The 22,275-nt window shown below is 33.9% G+C and overlaps 1 protein-coding gene and 2 pseudogenes across 3 annotated transcripts in view; 2 read left to right on the forward strand and 1 right to left on the reverse strand.

Annotated features, from left to right (window-relative positions):
* LOC102892041 (sodium channel protein type 2 subunit alpha) overlaps window positions 1-22,275 on the forward strand; it is a 124,727-nt gene that overhangs the window by 48,501 nt on the left and 53,951 nt on the right. For 2 of the 3 annotated variants that reach the window (XM_006921144.1, XM_006921143.1), the window contains exons 4-13: window positions 2,687-2,776; window positions 3,459-3,587; window positions 4,161-4,252; window positions 5,133-5,405; window positions 8,200-8,263; window positions 9,870-10,011; window positions 10,152-10,358; window positions 11,733-12,020; window positions 16,967-17,311; window positions 21,191-21,323. In XM_006921144.1, the coding sequence (XP_006921206.1) occupies window positions 2,687-2,776; window positions 3,459-3,587; window positions 4,161-4,252; window positions 5,133-5,405; window positions 8,200-8,263; window positions 9,870-10,011; window positions 10,152-10,358; window positions 11,733-12,020; window positions 16,967-17,311; window positions 21,191-21,323 (1,763 nt within the window). Of the gene's footprint in view, window positions 1-2,686; window positions 2,777-3,458; window positions 3,588-3,973; window positions 4,066-4,160; window positions 4,253-5,132; window positions 5,406-8,199; window positions 8,264-9,869; window positions 10,012-10,151; window positions 10,359-11,732; window positions 12,021-16,966; window positions 17,312-21,190; window positions 21,324-22,275 lie in introns of all 3 variants that reach the window. The other variant, XM_006921145.2, reaches the window with a different exon arrangement.
* LOC112470518 lies at window positions 7,860-7,978 on the reverse strand (annotated as a pseudogene).
* Window positions 17,790-17,908, forward strand: LOC112470406 (annotated as a pseudogene).

Raw genomic sequence — 22,275 nt, forward strand, 5'->3', positions numbered from 1 at the left:
TTTCTGGAAAGAGGAAAATCTAAAATTGCTTCTATGTTCCTGCCTAGATCACATGGCATTTTATAAGATACAAAGATTTAAAAGGAGCAATTTTGGGGGGAGAGAGGGGCGCAGGCAGATTGGTAAGATGAAAAGATTTTTAATTCAGTTTTAGAACTCGAGATGTTTCAAATGATTTTGAAGCAGTACCAATGAGACACATAAGTGCAGATGTCATGTGGACAGTAGGGTGTGTGGAGATCTAACCTAGACAGAAATATTTGAGACTAGCGGATACAAAAATGGTGCATGAAACTATGTTGATGAGCTCTGCTCTACCAAGATGAATATAGCAGGAGACTGGAGAAATGGCTGAGATATCCCAGGTCCTTTTCAAAAATGAATTCATTTCAGAAATTGCTGAAGAAATGGATGACTGGGACCTTATGAAGCAAGGGGCAAAGAACATAATGAAAGGGGAAGATTCATGTTTGTCAAATACTGATGAGAGAGTAAGTCAAATAAGAATTCAAAATTATCCTTTTATTTTTAGTGACAAAATGTGGAAAGTTTATTGTCTTCAGAAAGAAAAGGTAGTAGGTTGAGAATGTGATAAAATACTTGAGGAAAAGGTAAACATCTCTTTCAAGAAGTTTGGCTGCAGAATGGAAAAAGTTAGGGTTGTAAATAGTTAAAGAGCACTGTGGGTTGCAGGAAAGTAGTCTCCTCCCCACCATCCCAAGATAGGACAGACCAAAGCAAGTTTATGTTGATAGGATGAGGCCAAGAAAGTGGGAGATGTTAAAGGTGAGAGAAGGAAGAGATAAGAGATTTACAAAGTATTCCGGAAAAGTAGAAGGTGTCCAGAGCATGGGTGTAGGAATTGAATTCTTCCCCATTGAAACAGGAAGGAGGAAAGGATAGGTTTCAATTCAGGGAGGCTTGTCAATTTGGGGGTGGGAAGTAGAGGTACAGCCAACTGATGCTATCTCTACTTTCAGTAAAGAAAGATAAAAGGTCATCATCTACTTGAGATAGGAGAGAAGGAAAAAGAAGGTTAGAAGTTGGAGTAGAGTGGAGAATATTTGAAATCGTCTTTGCAGAGAGTAAGGGACGGAGCTAAGTGGAGAAGTACTTAGCTGTACTTTGCAGAGAGTAAGGGACGGAGCTAAGAGGAGAAGTACAGGACTGTGTTGAGACTGGGAACCAGGCATTTAAATGGTGTCGATCTGCCAAGGGGAGTTATTTTCTCCAGTAGGGGCTAGCAGGACAACAGATCACCTTTGTGATCCTCTAGTTTTATATGCTAATAGCAAATCATCTTTAATTTTCTTATTTTTTGTTTTTTTAGCAATAAAGGAAAAATATGTTTCTTTTTTGAAATGGTGTTGTTCTGTGTTCTCTAGGTTGCAGTGCCCTCACGTGGCTGATCCACATTATTTGCATATGATCATTTTCATGTGGATGCATTTGAACAGCTGAGAATTAAGCATGTGCCTTATATCGCTACTAGTAAAAATGAAAAATCAGTTACTGCTTTGACTAAATCCAGTTGTAGGTGCAAAGAAACTTTCTTTATAGTTTAATGTTACATTGGCTACTCACTGTCCTGTTTTACTGCACTTAAAATCACAGTGATATTTTGTTATGTGCAAATAATGTGAAAATTTATAATAAAACTAGGGAGAAGGGTTATGAATAGCATCTATTCATTCTCTGGGATAATTATAATTGTATCTAAATTTACGTTGATAAAGGTTGTTGTTTTACATAATTACAACTGAATCTTTCTGTTTTTTATTAAATATGAAAAGAAATCATTTCATTATCTGATTACCAAATATTTTCTTAGAGAATTTTGTTGTTGTTTTTCAATATAAAGAAAAGTGAAGGGCATTGGCTATGTCTACAAAAGCAAAATGGGGTACAGTGAAACAAACTAGACGTTTGTTATAAGCAATATCCTCTATGATTCAGGAAGTTAAGAAAGCAATTTATTTGACATCTACTATGTATCAGGCACAGTAAGTGTAGGAGCTTTAACATATTTTAACTAATTTGATTCTCACAGAAATCCTGTAAATAGTTTCTTTTTAAAATACTTTTATAGTGAAGTGAAGCAAAGCCAGGGAAATTAAGTAATTTGGCCACAGTTACAAACCCAAGAAATGCCAACACTAAACACCAGCCATTTTCTCTTACTATTCGGAATTTTATGAGCAATTACAGTATATCATATACCCCACTTAGAATCTTATTAAAGATATTCAACCAGGGCAACCCTTCAAATACAGGTATAATGCATTTAATAAATCACTTGAATTCTCTTGTTGAATTTTTTTTTTAAATAAATTTCTCTTGCTGAATTTTTGTCAGGGTTTACATACATGATGAACTTGCAGTTCAGTTGTTGAGCTGAGTCTGTATTAAAAAACTTAAACTGATAAATTATTTACTAATGAACTCCTTGCTTTGCATTTCATCTTTTTAATTACTAAGAAGCACCTAAGTATCCTCTAAGTAGTTGATGACTTGGCCTGACATGGCCTAGAAATGGGGTTGTTGAGTGACAGAAATGGAAATAATAAACTCAATAATAATAAAATTATAAGGGCATAAAAGTTCTAAATTTCACGGTGGTGAAGGCATGGCGGTACTTGGAAGCGAGATTTTCCATTGTTCTTTGTCTTCCTTGACGATATTCTACTTTATTCAATGTGCTCATTATGTGCACTATTCTTACCAACTGTGTGTTTATGACCATGAGTAACCCTCCAGATTGGACAAAGAATGTGGAGTAAGTAGAAAATTTAAAATATCTTTCAATATTATCATCCCTTTTTATTTCAAATTGTGTATTTAATATCTTGAGATTTCATCAGTTTCTTTAACAAATCATACTAGCTATTCCAAACCAGACAAGTTAGCCAGTGATTCAAGTTCATTTCAACCACTAACTTCCTCTAGGATAAAGCTTACAGTGTCTCATTCAGTGGCTCAAATTATTGCAGTGGTTTGACTGCCAATATTTTTAGCCCTTTATCTTTCTTGTGAGTCTCAGACTCTTAGGGAGATCATCAGTGATTATCCAATGATAAAAATTATACCTTGTTTGCATATTCCTTTCTCATGGCTTTCACCTTTCACTTTTCATTAATATTTTGGATGAATACCTATTTGTTTACATCAGACCAAAAGCAGTGTATTATAGATAATATCTTCACATAGAACCATATTATTTGGGCCTTCAAATTAATTAATGTAGTAAATACAATACTCATTTAGTTACAGTCAATGAATGACTTTTAAAATGTAATATTTCTATCTTCCTTAAATCCTACCTAAGCTCTACATTATAGGGAGATAGATACAGATCCATATGGAAGCCTCTAATTTTTATTTGTTGTTTAAGTCTCTTTTAAGATATGTACATGTAAATTACTAGATCTTTAAATGTGGGCATGGCTGTTTTTTCTCAGGTACACTTTTACAGGAATTTATACTTTTGAATCACTTATAAAAATACTTGCAAGGGGCTTTTGTTTAGAAGATTTCACATTTCTACGGGATCCATGGAATTGGTTGGATTTCACAGTCATTACTTTTGCGTAAGTATCTTAATACCTTTTCATCCTGGAAGAGTAAATCATTGGTGGGAGCCTACGCTATATTTCTCCTTGGTGGCTTCCCTTGACAGATCAAACATTTTTCATAGTTATCATAAGAATTTAGAATATTTTTCATCCAATCAAATTATGTACTTTAGAGAAATTAGGAACTATCATATAAATTATATGGCTTTGGTTTCAATTAGGGCTGTAAAGTAATAAAATGTTTTCCTAAGTAACAGAGATTATGACTGATGACAATGCCATTTTTCTCTTAATTGGGAAATCTGATGGCAACACTCATTGAAGTTGAAAAGGTCTTGATGAAAGACCAATGTAGACTTAGATTTCCCTAAATTCTGAATAACTCTGATTTAATTCTACAGGTATGTAACAGAATTTGTAAACCTAGGCAATGTTTCAGCTCTTCGAACTTTCAGAGTATTGAGAGCTTTGAAAACTATTTCTGTAATTCCAGGTAAGAAGAAACTGGTATAAGGTGGTAGGCCCCTTATATCTCCAACTGTTTCTTGTGTTTTGTCATTGTGTTTGTGTGTGAACTCCTTATTACAGATATGTGACAGAATTTGTGGACCTGGGCAATGTCTCAGCGTTGAGAACATTCAGAGTTCTCCGAGCATTGAAAACAATTTCAGTCATTCCAGGTGAGAGCTAGGTTAAACACCGAGGCTGAGTTTAGCTGCTTTGGTGCTACAATCACAGCTTTTGTGCATAAGCCTTATTGCTTGTCACCTATTGCAAATAAAATATAAAAAAGCAAGAATCGGTACATCATATTTTGGATGGATTTGATTCTTTGCTTTTACTAGTTGCTTTCTTTAAAACTTCTAAATCAGCCTTTGAGTTTAACAAGTTTTTGCATGAGGCATTTGCAGTAACAGGCTACATACATGGTCTGCATCCTATAACATCAAGCTTTCTGCATAAAAGTTAAACTATGAGGCATTCAAACTGATGCAAAATTGACCATTTAGGTCAAAAACTGGCAATTTTCTTACCTGCAGATAAATGAAGAAGCAAGGAATAGCATGAGTGTTGCATGGGGCTCAGTTTTCAGATGTCTTCCTTTTTTAATTCATACTCAAGCTTGCAGAATTTGCAAATATATAACCTCGTAATTCAGTGACTTAAAAGAATTCTTAGTACTCTATTCATATAGATTTTTTTAAAATCAATAAGAGGTTAAGGAGTAAGACATCTGCAAATAAAAGCAAAATATTTACACAAGGTTGATGTTTAAGCATGAATAATAAAATCTTTTTTTTTTTGCTCTAAGGAATGTTTGGAAATACACTTTGGTTCATGTCCATTCAGTTTTCTAATGAACATACAAGTTCCGCTTTCATTCATTTTCACCAGCTAGCAGGCTTTTCATGAAAATATTATTCAATCACACACATTAAACTAATATTGTTGGCCGTCTGCATGACATCTTTATTTTCCAGGACAAGCTCATGATGTTTTTGTTGGTAAAGTAGCTGTTAAACAGTATATTTGAATTTCTCCCTCTGATTTTATTTGTAGGCCTCAAGACCATTGTGGGAGCCCTAATTCAGTCTGTGAAGAAGCTCTCAGATGTCATGATCTTGACTGTGTTCTGTCTGAGTGTGTTTGCACTAATAGGACTACAGCTGTTTATGGGCAACCTGCGGAATAAATGTTTGCAATGGCCCCCAGATAATTCTTCCTTTGAAATAAACATCACTTCCTTCTTTAATAACTCATTGGATGGCAACGGTACCACTTTCAATAGGACAATGAGCATGTTTAACTGGGATGACTATATTGAAGATAAAAGTAAGATACATTCTTTTAACCATTAAGTTATTTAGTCCTTTAAATATGAAAAATACATATATGGATATTGTCTCAATTTTGATGTAAGCCAAATGACGTAGACCAATTTAAGATAAAATCAATACATGTAATACAAAAATCAAATGATATCTTACTCCTTTTTCCTTATCTGTCAATCAATGTGATAAAAGTTACCATTTGAAAATGTTATCTTTTCCTAAAGCAGTGTTGAAAGCAATACTATATTATGCTGTATAAACAAAATATTTATACTTATTTGGTAGGCACTGATCAAGAATTTTTAATCATATTAAGTAAATCAATAGTTTGAACTATTCAGTATATTATGCTGAAATGTATTGTTAAGAAGACTGGGGAAAAATAATTTGGTTCTGTTTGGTTGACTCAGTATATGTATTGAGTGCATATGATGTATCTGGAAATAGAGAAATCATTCACCAAGATAAAATCTGAATTCGTGTGCTCATCAATAAGTTAAGCAACCCCACTCCAGCCATTTGCTCATTGATCGTGGGAAAGTATAAACTCAAAACCTACCTCCATAATATTCTTGTTCCAACTTATCCTTTTGGTGTCAGTCATTGTTTTAGATTTGTTTATCAGTATAGTTGGATTTTATTTAAAGAATGGACATCAGAATAAACTTATGATGCCACATACTTCAGTATAATTTCTTACCCCTGAAACCAGCCCCTCTGTTATTTGGATGCTTAAGTCCTTTCCTCTCCGTGTACAATTACCTTGCCAACTTCCATTGATCCCTTGATTATCAGTACTCCACAAGGACACTAATTCTGAGGTATCCTTCATGGTTTTTAGAACCATATAAAATATTGCATTAATATTTTAAGAATTGGTATTCTTAAGATTTATAATGAGGAGATTAGGATTCATTGGATAAATGAGTAAATAAAACAAATGATTCCATGATTTATGGGGTTTTCCATTTAATTATGTTATGATAACAGCACAATGACAATCTTTGCACATAAATCTTTTCTCTATTTCTAATCGCTTCCTTTAGATGGATTTTTATTAATAGAATATTTTTTGGGTTACGAGTATGACCAGATTAAGACTATGGAAATAGAGTCAATTTGCTCTCCAGAGGATCATACCACTCATTAATATTACCATATTTTAAAATCTTTTGGTAGAAGGAAAAGTATATCCTCTTCTTCCTAATTATTATAGCAGTAGAATTTTTTTAATCTTTTTTTTTTATAATGACATTGGTTAACAAAATTCAGGAAATTTCAGGTATACAATTCAACAGCAAGGCATATATATATATACATATTGCATTGTGTGTTCACCACCCATAGGCAGTAGAATTTTAAAGATATGTTTATTAATATCATTAGCAAGTTATATGTTTTATGTAATGTGAATTATATATTCAACATTTTTAGCCATGATTCTATCAGGTGATAGTATGTTTTAAGGAATTCATATGAACTTTTTAATTTATCAAGTATATAACATTTTGTGTTTTTTAGCAAATATATTCTCCAGCTTGTTTTTCATCTCATTTCTTAGTTTTGATGCCTAAGTGATTTTGATTTTTAGGCAATCGAGTTATTGAATTCTTTTTATTTTTTCTATATTTTAGTTTATAATTTTTTCATTTAAAGATAATAAAAATACTCACCGAAATATTCTACCTATAAAGCAGCCACCTATATATTATATCTTAAAAAACCCTATACATATTTTATATCATATTAATGGATGTGTCTTTAAATCTTTAATCTTTGAAAATATAGAATTATTTTTTGACATATGTTGTAAGGTAAAGATCTAAAACTTTCTGCAAAACTATGACCTGGATTTCCCTGCAGAATATATTAGGGTTTTCCTTGAATATAAGCTTTAAGTATTCCTAAAACAACCATAATAATTTTTTGTGGGGGATATGTATGTATTTTTTTAATGTGTGCGTGTTAGTAAATATATAAATATGTATGTTTATGTATACATATGTTTCTTGAGATCATCTTTGCAACTTATTAAAGTTATATGTAAGACTAGAAACTAGATATATAACTTGGAAAATATATATCTCCAAAGAAACAATTTATTTTGTTTATTTGAAAGATAGTAATCAAGCCAAAACCCAAAAGAAAACACTTATTTACAGCATCATAGAAAGAGCAAATACCTAAGCCCACTTTTCACAGGAAATTAAGTCAAAGTTGGTAGGAAAAAAAAAAAAAAAAGTCTGAATCTGTTTGAAGTCCAAGCAAAAAGTGTTTAAAAAAGTAAAATTTTATTTACATAAAAGCAACAAGGCTTCCCTTTCTCTCACTTTTTTTGTTTTTATTTATCTATCTATTTAGTTAGTTAGTTAGTTAGTTATTTTTAGGTGAGGCAACCTTTGGTTGACCTCACAGATTCCAAGGACCTTGTCAGCTTACAATTACTTATTTTTTACGCCGACAGCGCCTGGTCTTCCTAGGTGGTCTCCCATCCAAGTACTGACCAGGCTCAACCCTGCTTAGCTTCCGAAATCAGATGGGATCGGGCTTATTCAGGGTAGCATGGCCATAGACACTCTTTAAAAGAGATTTTCTAAATATTTGGTTAATTAAAAATGTTAAATTTTGATATTTGTGTAGTATTCAATTATATTTTCATTTAACCATATACGAATTTATTATTTTATCCATTCCATTATGGTTGAAAAAATTGTAAGCTCTATTATCTAGACACAATGGCTGAAGTGTTTTGAGGGTTTTTAAATGATTCTTTCTGTTCCTCACTCTTTAAATAGGTCACTTTTATTTTTTGGAAGGGCAAAATGATGCTCTGCTTTGTGGCAACAGCTCAGATGCAGGGTAAGTTGATGTTTCGTATTGAGTTTCAGTCCACACTGCTCCATCGGCCTTAATGACCTGCCACCTCCCACCCACGTGGCCCCACTCCCTCCACATTCAAAGCCCTCCATAAATTCCACTTCACGCTAACTCTCAAAATAGCTGAGATAAGTGTGGATTCACACTTTCTTCACACACTCATATGCGGCAATTATTTTTCCATACTAGGTCACAGCTGATCTTCTAAATTAGTTTAATGGAAAATAGAAAAGTAGTACATACATATATATATAAGAAGCTTAAGTTAATAGAATTCATAAGTGTGTACATTTGTAAGTGTGATATTTTACATATGCTGATGTGATCTCCATGGCTTAAAATGTACTATCTCTGAAGAAATTGTCAATATCTAAAGCATGGTGAGTGTATATCTAGCATATGTTAGCAAAGCAGTTAAGACTATTGACTGGAGAGTTTGCATGGATTCCATTGAATACTGACTCCACTATATAATGTCACCTTTCTTTGCCTTGTAGTTTCCTCATGCGATAAAGGGATTTAATAGGGTGGCTGTGAGAATTAAATGGATTACATTTATAGCTAATACAGCACTCAATATGTGCTTTTAATTATAACGATTGATATCATGTGAACATTTGTTATTAAGAAGTATTGAACATGGAGCTAAAGCCTAGGAAAATTCAGAGAAATAGTTACCTCTTCCTATTTGGCAAGATTTTAGAATCATAGACTTCTAGTGTTCTTTCTATGGAAGATGATATGGTGGACATTAGTAACTAATACCTGTAACAAAATTCCCAATGGTAATAGGCTTTTCATTTGACTCATATGGTAAAGATTGTACTGCCTTTCTCTTTAGATCCCAGTGATAAGTAAAAGAGACTGATTTTAATTCCTTGTCTGTACTGTACTAAATGTTTTACATACAATTTCTTATTCAATGCTTGTACCTTTGCAAGACAGGCTCTGTTACTAGCCCTTTCTTACATATGAAGTGCCGGAAGTTTAGCAGGGTTAGGAAACCTGCCCTGGATCAGGTAGCATGGAAGTGTCAGGCACAAGACTGAGGCCAGGTCAGCTTGATCATCAAGGTCATAGGACACCTTCACCAGGCAGAGTTATTTCCTCCTCTCAGTGTGCCCTCTCCCATCCTTTTTTCACCCCTCTTTTCTACTACCACAATCACACACATGCTTCTGCTTCTAGTTATCTTCAGTAAAAATCAATTTTTTCCCTTTAAATTTATTTTTCTGTTCATGCCCACAAGTTCCCAAAGGTATTAATTATGATATTACTGCTTTTATATGGAGACATGATAAATATAATAATGACAATTATGAATCACAGGGGAGTTCATAAATAGACTTAATAGATTCTGTTATTATATAAATCAGTCCACATAGTGCTGGATTATATAAATCAGTCCACATAGTGCTGGGTAAGATAAGAGAAATCAGCTTTCCCTAGTGTCAGATAAAATAAGTATTGGCATCTGTAAAAACCAGAAAACTAGCCAGAAAATAAGTATTGGCATCTGTAAAAACCAGAAAGCTAGCCAGCAGACTTGCAGTTACCGACTTCTTCTTTTGCTTTAACCTAATTTTAGCCAGTGTCCAGAAGGATACATCTGCGTGAAGGCTGGTAGAAATCCCAACTATGGCTACACAAGTTTTGACACCTTCAGTTGGGCTTTCCTGTCCTTATTTCGTCTAATGACTCAAGACTTCTGGGAAAACCTTTATCAACTGGTGAGAACAGATAATATGATTCTTCTGGGAAGCATGAAATATTGAAATCAAGAGAACTGCTGTAAAATACTTTATAACTTAGAGTATGAGCTTGTAACAGTCTACATAAAATTTAATAAAATATCTCTTCCATTTTACAGACACTACGTGCTGCTGGAAAAACATACATGATATTTTTTGTGCTGGTCATTTTCTTGGGCTCATTCTACCTTATAAATTTAATCCTGGCTGTGGTGGCCATGGCCTATGAGGAACAGAATCAGGCAACACTCGAAGAGGCTGAACAGAAAGAAGCTGAATTTCAGCAGATGCTTGAACAGTTAAAAAAGCAACAAGAAGAAGCTCAGGTATAGTTAGCAAACATAGAGCTCTTTTGTGTTTGTTTATCTCAGTTCTCTGACCACACTGGTGAGGTTAGTGGCATTTAGCATTCAAAATCAGCAGTGGTTAAACTGACATTTAAAAGAGATCAGAGGTGTTTGGTAAGTGTTAGGATTCTGTTTAGTTTTTAGGAAATTATTATTTTTATGTTGATAATTACTGTCAATGCTAATGACATCACAGCATGGAGATTTATAATTGTTTTATTAATATTTTTTTCTCCTTTGTGACCCTTCATTTAATGAAGCTCACAAACTAGACCAACATGCCCTCAATCGAAATATTTTCTTAATTTTCTGGGGAAGAGAAATTCGGTTATAGTTGCTTCTTCATGAGTGTCACTAGAGGGGAGAAAGGTCAGAAAAGCAGGGTTGAACTGAGAAGATTATTTCCTCGAGTCTGGAAAGACAAAAACCTATTTAATATTTATTTTCTACTTGAAGAGTGTTTAAATACAAGTTTGTGGGTTGCATAAGAAAGACACAGATGTGTGAACATAATAAATCACTACATTCTCTGCCTCCTACACTGTAAGTCCTTTAATTTATACTTGATGAGGTTTCATAATAAGGCGAGTATTTCTTTAATTTATTTACTTGACTTAATGACATTAACTCATCAAATTGCCTATTTTTTGGCTTTTCTTGGATCTCAAGGACAGTTCTCTTTTACCACTGAGTATCCTGAATATGTAATAAAGGTCAGATAAATGAAACATACAGGGGCAGCAACAACAAAATTGAATACTATATCTTTCCCAAAACTGTACCATTGTAATTTGCAAATTCATTCAGATGCCATGATCTGCGATTCCCTTATATATAATCTGTAAAATGTTTTTCTTGTGCATTTCTTAATAAAATTCTCAATTTAAGTCAAAGAGGGGGAAAAGGTTTATTAAAATAAAAAATACTCTACTGAATAAAATTCAATAATTTAGACTGGTACAAAAAGTCATTGCCGAATGGAATTGTGATGGATCAAGTTAAAACAGGAAACCTTTAATTCTTAAATTCTTTCCTTATTAAGATACTTTTTAAATCAGAGAAAAATTATTAAGGTATTTAAATGTTTTGTTCATATTATTAGATAATTAGAAAGCATAGTGTGAGGCCAGAGCTTGAAGGTTTTCATCCAGGTCTCATGTATCATCTTCCATGTATCTGTTGATTTTAATTCTTTAATTGGTCTAATGACAATGTATTGTTTTCCAAAATATATGCCAGAATGAAGCATTGTTTTCCAAGCTCATACTTGTGATACTAAAGATAAATTAAGCAGTAATGTGGACAGTTTCTCAATGTGTATATGCAACTACCATTTACTTTGGGCCCTTGTAGGCAGCTGCTGCAGCAGCATCTGCTGAATCAAAAGACTTCAGTGGTGCTGGTGGGATAGGAGTGTTTTCAGAGAGTTCTTCGGTAGCATCAAAATTGAGCTCTAAGAGTGAAAAAGAGCTGAAAAACAGAAGAAAGAAAAAGAAACAGAAAGAACAGTCTGGAGAAGAAGAGAAGGAAGACGGAGTCCGCAAATCTGAATCTGAAGACAGCATTAGAAGAAAAGGTTTCCGTTTTTCCTTAGAAGGAAGCAGGCTGACATATGAAAAGAGGTTTTCTTCTCCACACCAGGTAAAAATATTAGATTATATAAATTGCACTTTTTTAAAGCGAGGGCAGAATTTGGTAGAGATAAACTGCCTTCCCCCTAAATAGCATAATGCTTTCAGCGGTAATGATCATCAAGTGTTGTGATTATCACCTCAGAGAATTTGTGAGTTTTAAAACTTGTTGGAATCCCAGGAAAGCATTCTCAGAGTGTAGATCCCAGGAGACTAAGGAAGGTTTGTGATTTTAAGGTTTTGTTAAAGACTCAACCATCTCGAGGCAATTTTCCACATGAGTAATTGTCAGCAGATGTTTCTCATCCTTTCTTAGCTGCTGTGCCTGGACCCAGTGGACTGTGGGTTTTCTGGGTGGCAGGTTCCTTGAGCTGAACTGTGGACTCTTTCAGACCATCTATCTGTTCAGGTGTTCCCGTCCACGTGCAAAGTTCATCTGAAGAGTGCATTCTTCATGCCCTCACTTCAAGGGGATCCAAAGCAAAATTTCTCTAAAACTGTAGCTAAAATTCTTCGTAAGCATGCACTGAGGAAGATTTATGATACTCAATAAACATGTTTAATGGCAGTTGATTATCTCTGTCTCATGTTTAACATGGGACTTTCATTGAAAAGTCCCGATTTATATAGTGCACTAAATAAATGTTCGCTGGATGCCTCTGGCTGATGTACTAATATAAGCTGTTGAAACTTTGAAATTTAATATCTCTAATTGTCTTTAAAATTACCAAGAGAATTACCAGAAATACATAGTTTCTCAGAAGACAGTTTCACCAGTAGTGAAACCTTAGTATCTGTATAGTAACGATAACAGCTAGAACGACATTGATTGCAATGATGATAGCTAACACTTAGCACAGTGCATTGCAATTTGCAATTTAACTCATGTAAGCCCCTCACTACAGCCCTAGGTAGGTACCATAATCATCATCCCCAGTCTACACATATGAAGAGGAGGGTTGTATTCTTTGTTGACTGCGTGTTTTATGCTTGGCATTCTTTTTACACAGTCATAATTAGTGTTAACAGCCTTGCATAGTATTATTTTCGCTATTTTTTCAGCTCTTTGAAGTTAAAGAATTGCCCAATGTCATATAGTTATTGAGGGCTGAGATAGTATTTAAATTTGGCCTGACACTGAAATTCTTTAACTTTCCACCTTCTCAGGCCTACGAGTAAGAATATCTTTAAAACTGAAAAGGAAGTCTACAATTTGATGTCATTTAAAAGATACATATATTTAGAATTATACTTGCTCTTCATACATTTTATAGTATGCAGTCTCACATAATCTTATGTTTAATATGTATAAATTTTTTATAGGTCAATCTGTTCATTCCAAGTCCAAATAACATTATGAGACAGAATAAAGTAAAGAATTAATGGATTTGAATTCATATTAAAATAGAATTTGTTTTTAAGTAAATATCGACATTTACTCATTCTCATTCATGTTGCCATGGTCATAATTTCATTAGTGGAGACATTAATCTTAATAAATGTGAATTCCTTAAAAATCAACCCCCTTTTTTACAGCATTGGTCATTTTGAAAAGGAAGGAAGGAAGAAGGGAGGGAGGAAGGGAGGGAGAGTAGGAGGGAGGGGAGAAAGAAGGTATGTTCTACAAGGCAAAATTGCCTAAATTTGAAACTGCAGATTAGCAGTTAACCAAGAGTCTCTCCAATTTGTTTTGTTTTTTTTGTTGTTGTTGTTTGTTTGTTTTTTCAAATCCGGTAAAACTAACTCTAGGTAAAATAGTGAAAAGATTAAGCTTTGTTCTGCCTCTTTCTGCAAATTTTGCTTACAGATATAACATTTTTCCAGTACTATCTTCTTCAGACCTCCATTTCCTAGCTAGTTGGACATTATAAGTGATCACTGAATTATACAAATTGGAATGTTGGCTGGACTTGATATTTGCTTCTTAAGTGGTATCTATATTTAAAAAAGAGAAAGATTTTTTTTTAACCTAAAAAAGAAATAGTCAAACAAATAGCTAAGAAGATGGAGAGGGAAATGGAAAGGGAGAGAGAAAGAGAAAGAGAAGGGGGAGAGAGGAAAAAAGTGAGAAGGAAGGAGGGAGGGAGAATCCTGAATTCACACTAATCTCATTTAGCAGGTCCCTGGAAATAATACCGAAAATATCAAGCTAGGCAAAGTTTCTTAACCTGGGTATGGTGATGAAAAGTCTACTGCTTTTGTTAGATTTTTCAAGGGTCCAAGACTCCTAAGTATTAAAAACTATTAGTTTATGATGACATGATAGAAAGGCAGTTGTGTTGGTAAACATTTCTACTTTCACAGCAAAGAAAACATAATGTAGGCTTTTACTTCAAGATTATAATTTTCTTAATAGATTTGTTGTTGTTGTTTGTTTGTTTTTTCAAATCCGGTAAAACTAACTCTAGGTAAAATAGTGAAAAGATTAAGCTTTGTTCTGCCTCTTTCTGCAAATTTTGCTTACAGATATAACATTTTTCCAGTACTATCTTCTTCAGACCTCCATTTCCTAGCTAGTTGGACATTATAAGTGATCACTGAATTATACAAATTGGAATGTTGGCTGGACTTGATATTTGCTTCTTAAGTGGTATCTATATTTAAAAAAGAGAAAGATTTTTTTTTAACCTAAAAAAGAAATAGTCAAACAAATAGCTAAGAAGATGGAGAGGGAAATGGAAAGGGAGAGAGAAAGAGAAAGAGAAGGGGGAGAGAGGAAAAAAGTGAGAAGGAAGGAGGGAGGGAGAATCCTGAATTCACACTAATCTCATTTAGCAGGTCCCTGGAAATAATACCGAAAATATCAAGCTAGGCAAAGTTTCTTAACCTGGGTATGGTGATGAAAAGTCTACTGCTTTTGTTAGATTTTTCAAGGGTCCAAGACTCCTAAGTATTAAAAACTATTAGTTTATGATGACATGATAGAAAGGCAGTTGTGTTGGTAAACATTTCTACTTTCACAGCAAAGAAAACATAATGTAGGCTTTTACTTCAAGATTATAATTTTCTTAATAGAGTAGGTGAATTGCACAAAATATTTCTTAGACTTCACTTTGACTTATTAGTATAGGAGAGGGGAGAGAACAAAATCAGGAGTTTAATTTCTAGTCAAGTCCCAAGACAATTTGGATGTTTTATTTTGAATCCTTTATAAGATACAGTTGACCTTAAGTTATTTTATTCCCTATTCATAATAAACCAAGAAGTTTTGCTTTTTAGAGATTGATTTCTTGTGGCAGACTTTTCTTACTGACTATCCTTTGTTTGTGGCACAGTATTTGATTGCAATGGATTTATATAATTAATTAAGCAATAGAATTTGATGCTAACAGATGGGACACAAACATTTTTCATAAAATTGTCCCATGTAAACTATCCTTTTATGTGGCATGATTCACCTTTGAACCTTGAGAAATTTTCTGAGCTATTTTATAACTTATTTTTCTACAAAGTTTCTATTGCTACGAATTGAATAGAGTACTTGTAAGTTAAAATGTAATTATTGGCATTACTTCTCAGTAGGCATTATTGAGAAAAATTATTCTTTTCTTAAAAGATAATTAAAAGCATACTTACTATCAGAGAATGTAAAAAATATATAGGTATAAATTATTTTAGGTAGCTTTAAACCTTTTGGAGAAAAACTCAGAGTAATAATATTTAAATGATGAAATTAATATTCTTTCTATTAGTAATCATAAGAACCCAGTTCAAGCTCTCTTTAGTAAAAAAATAAAAGAGGACTTTTATATCATGTAAATAATATCTGTGAGTAGCTTTAGTCATGCTGAACCCAAGGGCTCATAACATATTATTATGACCAAGTATTCCTCCATATCTCAGCCCAGGTAACTCCAATATGGTGGCAAGATGCCCACTGCAGCTCCACACTTAAATTCAATATTTTTAGAAACCCTAATTGAAAATGCACCTCTTTCCCAACAACTGTGAAAGAAAGAGATGGCTGCCAATGGACCATGCAGTGTCCCTGCCCATCTTGAAACCATTCTCTATGACCAGAGGTATGAAATACACTCATTGGCTAGGCCTGAGAATCATTTCTCAAAAATAGTCTGGGTATTATCAAAAGATGAAGGAGAAATAGATATTGGACCAGCAAAAACAAGTGTTTACTACAGCTAAGTCATAAAATTAGACTAGTAATACACAGGAAGTGATTCATTGTGCTTGGTGCTGCAGTGCTTAAGAATCAAGGTAAACGGCATGATGGCAGTGACAATTTAGCCATTTAGAAAATTGTTAAATGATCGTGACCAGATACTTAGTGAAAACCAAGTCTTTGTAAATATGGTGTCCTTCAAATTTCTTGAGATACACAGAAGAGTGAAAACCAGGGAATGAATCATACAGTTCTTTCCATTTGATTTGTTTAATTTATTCACAAAGACATTACTAAATATGCAAAGAAAAGGGAGAAGCCTCTCGTGCTATAATTAAATAGATCTACTAGCAAGATTGATTTTATTTTCCTCTGTGGTAAGATCTGCATCAGGGTGTGGTTACTAGTGAGCTCTTACTGGGCATATTTTTGGCTTTAAAAGATGTTAATATAGGTGTATATTTAATTACTTTCCATTAGATTGTTAAATGAGGTTAGCCTGTAGAGAGGGGCTTAGCAAAAATTTTAGTTCTACGTGCCAGTAATGAGACTAAACAATGTTGAGGGGTACTTGTGACTATCTTAAGGCATGAGTAAAGTAAAAGAAAATGACTGAAAAAGAAAAATGAAGGAAGGGAGAAAAAGGGAAAGCAAAGAGGCGAACCTAGTTGAGATCCACCAGCAGGTACCATGGGAGCCCATAGTTCTACCCGTCCAATGACTTCCCCCTAGGTAGGTCAACCATTCTGAAACAATGAGTCAAGCCTCACGTTTTTCAAGATGCCAGCTCTTAATTCTGTTCTTCTGTTTTTTGTTTCCTTTATTGTTATTTATAGTCTTTATTGAGCATTCGTGGCTCCCTCTTCTCTCCAAGACGCAACAGTAGGGCGAGCCTTTTTAGCTTCAGAGGTCGAGCAAAGGATATTGGCTCTGAGAATGACTTTGCTGATGACGAGCACAGCACCTTTGAAGACAATGACAGCCGAAGAGACTCTCTGTTTGTACCACACAGACATGGAGAGCGTCGCCACAGCAATGTCAGCCAGGCCAGCCGTGCCTCCAGGGTGCTCCCCATTCTGCCCATGAATGGGAAGATGCACAGCGCGGTGGATTGCAATGGTGTGGTATCCCTGGTTGGGGGTCCTTCCCTCACATCTCCCGCTGGACAGCTCCTGCCAGAGGTGAGGCCAGTGGAAACTACAGCTGTCGGGAAGGGAGCTGAGGCTGGTGAAAGCTGGAATGTTTTGGATTTCCCATCTAAGAATTTTGTCAAATCGTTCTATTCAGACTTTTCTACAAGTTAATTAAAAATATAGGTTGGGTATCATAGAATATAATTAGAAGTATCTCTTCATCATTATTACTACAGTATGAAACATGGCAAAAAGCACAGCAACAATTTATCAAGCATGCGTTTAATTAATATAATCAAGTTAAATGCAAGAAATGATACCAGTAGTGCTCATCTTAAGGATCTTATTATCACTGTTCCTTTAAAAGGAGAATTTGACACTTCCACTTGAATGGATTTACTAAATATATGAAAAGCCCATAGTGCAACATTCTTTCTCTTTGCAAGTCAGAGTGTTATAACATTTTTAGCACTCACTCAAATGACCCCAGCCATTGTACATTTGTATGATTTAGAAGTCACTCAGAATCTATGGCCATGCTACCCTGAAAAAGCCCGATCCCTTTTGAACTCGGAAGCTAAGCAGGGTCGGGCTTAGTTAGTACTTGGATGGGAGACCACCTAGGAAGACCAGGTGCTATAGGCATAAAAAATAAAAAAATAAGGGATTGTAAACTGTCAAGGTCTTTGCAATCTGTGAGGTCAACCAAGGATTGCCTTGCCTGAAAAAAAAGAAAAGAAAGAAGTCACTCAGAGTAGCTGGTAAAATCACGAGTTATAATTTTTAGAACATATTTCAATTTTTATATTACTTTTATGAATTTTTTTGGTAAACAAAGTGGCCCTAAATCAAGCCTATGGAAAAGGGTTTCAATTAAGTGCCAGGCACTTATAGGGATATATTGTTGACATTTCCTTTGTAAAATGTGTTACTTTTTGACTTTGGTATTAAATAAGACTTTATTTGTCAATATAAAAATATTCTAGCAATGTCATTTGGTTGCATTTTATAGTTTTCTGAATCATATTAAAATTTTCTTTGTATTATTATTTTTTACACAATTCCATTTATTATAATTGGACAATCTCCTTAAGCACATTAAGGTTGTATGGAGTCAGCTATCAGTCACCTAAGAGAGGAACTTCTTACCTTGGATTACAGAAATAGACATTGATCTTCTTCACTTTTTTCTCATGACCTCTCCCACCACTTTCTCCCAGGGAAATGTCCAAGTATCCTGGGGTCAAATAAAATCATGAAAAAAGTAGAACTTTATAGTGAAGGAACCAAGAATACAGAGGGAATATCAACTTCTCTTTTAAAATAATCATAGCTAACTATGTACCAGACACTGTCCAGAACACTTTATATGTGTTAATTCATTTAATCCTCACAACAACCCTTCATCATAGTTACTAATATTATCCCTATTGTACAGAACAGGAAACTGAACTCTGTGCATTGTGGAGCTAAGACATGATCCCAGGTATCCTGGCTATTGAACCCATTTTATCCACATTGCAATATTGCCTCCCATTGAATTTTTCTTTTTTTTTTAATTTTCTTAAATGGAAAAGAAGAGATGGCTAAGAAAACAAACACTTTCATTTTAACCCAGTGTTTCTCAAAAAATACTTCACCCTCAGACTACTTACATCGAATTCCCTGGGATGCATCTTAAAAATGAAGATTCTTCATCTTCCCCTCCCCCAACCTCTGGCAACCACCATTCTACCCTATGCTTCTATGAGTCTGATGGTCAAAGGCTACAGAATTTTAGATATGCAAGATAAATAAGTTCTGGAGATCTACCATATGGCTTAGTACCTAGAGTTGACAATACTATATTGTATAATTAAAATTTGCTAAAAATGTAGATCTTATGTTAAGCGCTCTTCCCACATATAACAACAATAATGTAATAAAGGGAGTGAAAGGAAATTTTGGAAGGCGATGGAAATGTTTATGACCTTGATGGTGGTGATAATTCACATTGTATACTAATCCTCAAACTCACTGAGTTGTGCATATTAAATATATACAGCATTTTACATGTCAATCATTCCTCAGTAAAGTGGTTTAAAGAAAAAAATGGAGATTCCTGGGTCAATCAAGACTTACTTAGACCAAAAGCCTGAGAACAAAGTCAGAGAACGTTCTTTCTTAACAAGCATTCCACATGGTTCTTATACATAATAAAATGTGGACATCACTGGTCTCAATAAATGTTAATTGAGCAAACAAAAACAAATGTACAACTGTATTGCATAAATACACAGAGAATGTCACTCTGTCAGAAAATATTTAGCATTTATCAGTAATTGCCATAAAATTCTTGTCCTATCAGAAAGGATGGAATAAATCTCTGAAGACAAATCGGGGCCAGATTGAAACAAAGCCTAGTGAGGTTCCTCTATAGCAAGTTCCCTCATGTCTATTCTTCAATCTTATAGTCAGGTGCTGTGAGGCAGGGCACTGCACTGTGGTGCAGCATGAGCTGAAGGTGCAGAGAGAAGTAGGCTGTGAGACTGTGAGGGGAAATGAGAACAGAAAATAAACAGCTGCAGGCAAATAACACCCTCCAAAGCACATGATATCTTGAACTTTGCATGTAAATTCAGTTGAAACTATTTAACTTAAATAATTTCCTCAGTAATATCATTAGAGGTTTTGGAATCTATCATTAAAAAATTAGATGAAGCTAGGATTATTGCACATATTGTTCTGTATAGAGCAGCAGAGAATAGAGGAACTTTAAAGCAACCCTATTTTTTTCTTTAAAAAACTTTGCTTCTCTCTGATCAGGCAAAATATTTTAATTCTGAGAAATAACCTTTTGATTTCAAAGAGCTTCAATTTCAGAGGAGGTTATTTTTTTCATGAATTTTACTTCTGTTTTGCCATAAAATTAATTGTATCACCTATACAGATGTTTATCACCATTAATAACAATCACATCGATTGAGTGGAAACTTTGCTTTGAGTATATGTGCACTAGAGGTATGCAGGTTAATAAAAATAATGTTACTCATATCAGAATGAGGTCTGAGTAGATGAACAGAGGAATTATATTGCTATTTTAGAAATAGGGAAAATCCTCAAAAAATGACTTCTTATTTATTATTAGCATTCAGACCTGCATTTGAAATGCTTGACTTTTTCCCTTTTTTTCCCCTGTGATAATTAACTTTATTGTTTGATCTCTTAAAGTAGGAATAAATTTCTGCCGCATGTTGAAATTCTAGAATAGAAAATATCAAATCATCATATCATTGTTAAAAATTGAAAACCCCCAAATTGGTATTATTACCTTAAGTTAGAGTTTCAATGCCAAAGATTGGTTGTTTTGTGGATGAAACTGTTTTGTAAATGTAAGACAAAATTATGAATTTGTTCTAATATTTAGTTTTATTATTAAGGATATTGGGAAATGTTACCTAACTATAATAAACAAAAACATTTTATAGTGGAATTCACAGTTTAAGGGAACTATACTGATGCATATTAAGGAACCCTTAAAAATTATTTTCATACATTAAACCAAATGTGTGTGTATAAAGATCTAATATCTCAACCTGAGAGTAAATTAAGGAACACCATGTTTCAATCTGAAGTCTAGTTGAGATTGGTTGAAAGGCTAAAAGGTTATCTATCCAATAGTAGGCATGGTCCCTCTAGCCCAAAGCTCCAAGATGGAAGAATTAGAAAAGTCCTTCCCGATTGCAAACCTGGGCATTCTTGAAAGCTGAAAATCTGACAGGCTTTCAAACACTTCCCAAGAATGATGATTCCAGCAATGTCTTAATGAGCTGTTCACATCTGAGTAAGCATAGTGATCATTTAGTTAAGTAGCACCTATTATAAGAACACTTTTGGTTTTCCTGCTCTTAAGAATAATAGTTATTCCATCTGAAATTTTATTTTTAGGGCACGACTACTGAAACAGAAATAAAAAAGAGACGGTCCAGTTCCTATCATGTTTCCATGGATTTATTGGAAGATCCTACAACAAGGCAAAGGACAATGAGTATAGCTAGTATTTTGACCAACACCATGGAAGGTATGTCAAAAGTCTTACAGCATAGCTACTTCATAGTACTTTGGTAATGATGAAAACAATAGTTTCATAAATTCCAAGAAAATTAGTTCTGACTCGATAACACATCATCATTATGTCTTTTACTAAATAAAAATAAAATCCATGTACATCACATGGATTCTACCATCTCTTATAAATCTTTACATTTAGCCTCCAGGAAGCTACTGCAAATTCAAGGTATACTTGGAATACTGCTTTCATAGATTAAATTCTAAACTGTTGAAGTTTGTTGTGTGTATGACATTGAAAGGAGTGTAATGATAAATGTTTATTTTTATAATGATGCTAATCCATTTGAATTGTATTAACTGCCTTAGATACAAGCTATAAAATCATTTGATTTAACCCAAAATGTAAATGAAAAATGTAAATTAGAGTTTGATATTAACCTCTTTAAAATAAAATGTTCAAAAAATTTTTAGAACTACTCGTGCATCTCTCTGACCAGAATATTACAATATTTATCAGCTTTCTCTTGAGTTGCAGATTATGTCTGAGTAGTTAATATATAGTTTAGCGGTCTGGATCTTATAGTGCCAAAATAAAGGCTTTGGGGACAACTTGATCTGTGATCAATTCTTGGCTCTTTCATGTGTTAAGTGTGTTAACTTATGACTCTAAACTTCATTTTCTCTATCATTTTAATGTGGATAATGATGCTTAGGCATAAGATTGTTACAAGGATTAAACGAGGCATCATATATAAAGCACCTATGTACATGTTATGCAGATGGGAATCAATAGATATTATCATTATTAGTTGTTTTATTTTTGTTGTTTTTGTTAATTACATGTTTGTGCTTTTCCAAACTGTAAGTGAATTTGAACGTCAACTATCAACTTCAAATACTTGCAAAATACTTTCATATAAAATATATTTTATCCTCCTCCCTTATCCTCTTTTCCCTTTTTC

The sequence above is a fragment of the Pteropus alecto genome, unplaced genomic scaffold (genome assembly GCF_000325575.1).
Source record: "Pteropus alecto unplaced genomic scaffold, ASM32557v1 scaffold3, whole genome shotgun sequence".
Taxonomy (NCBI): domain Eukaryota; kingdom Metazoa; phylum Chordata; class Mammalia; order Chiroptera; family Pteropodidae; genus Pteropus; species Pteropus alecto.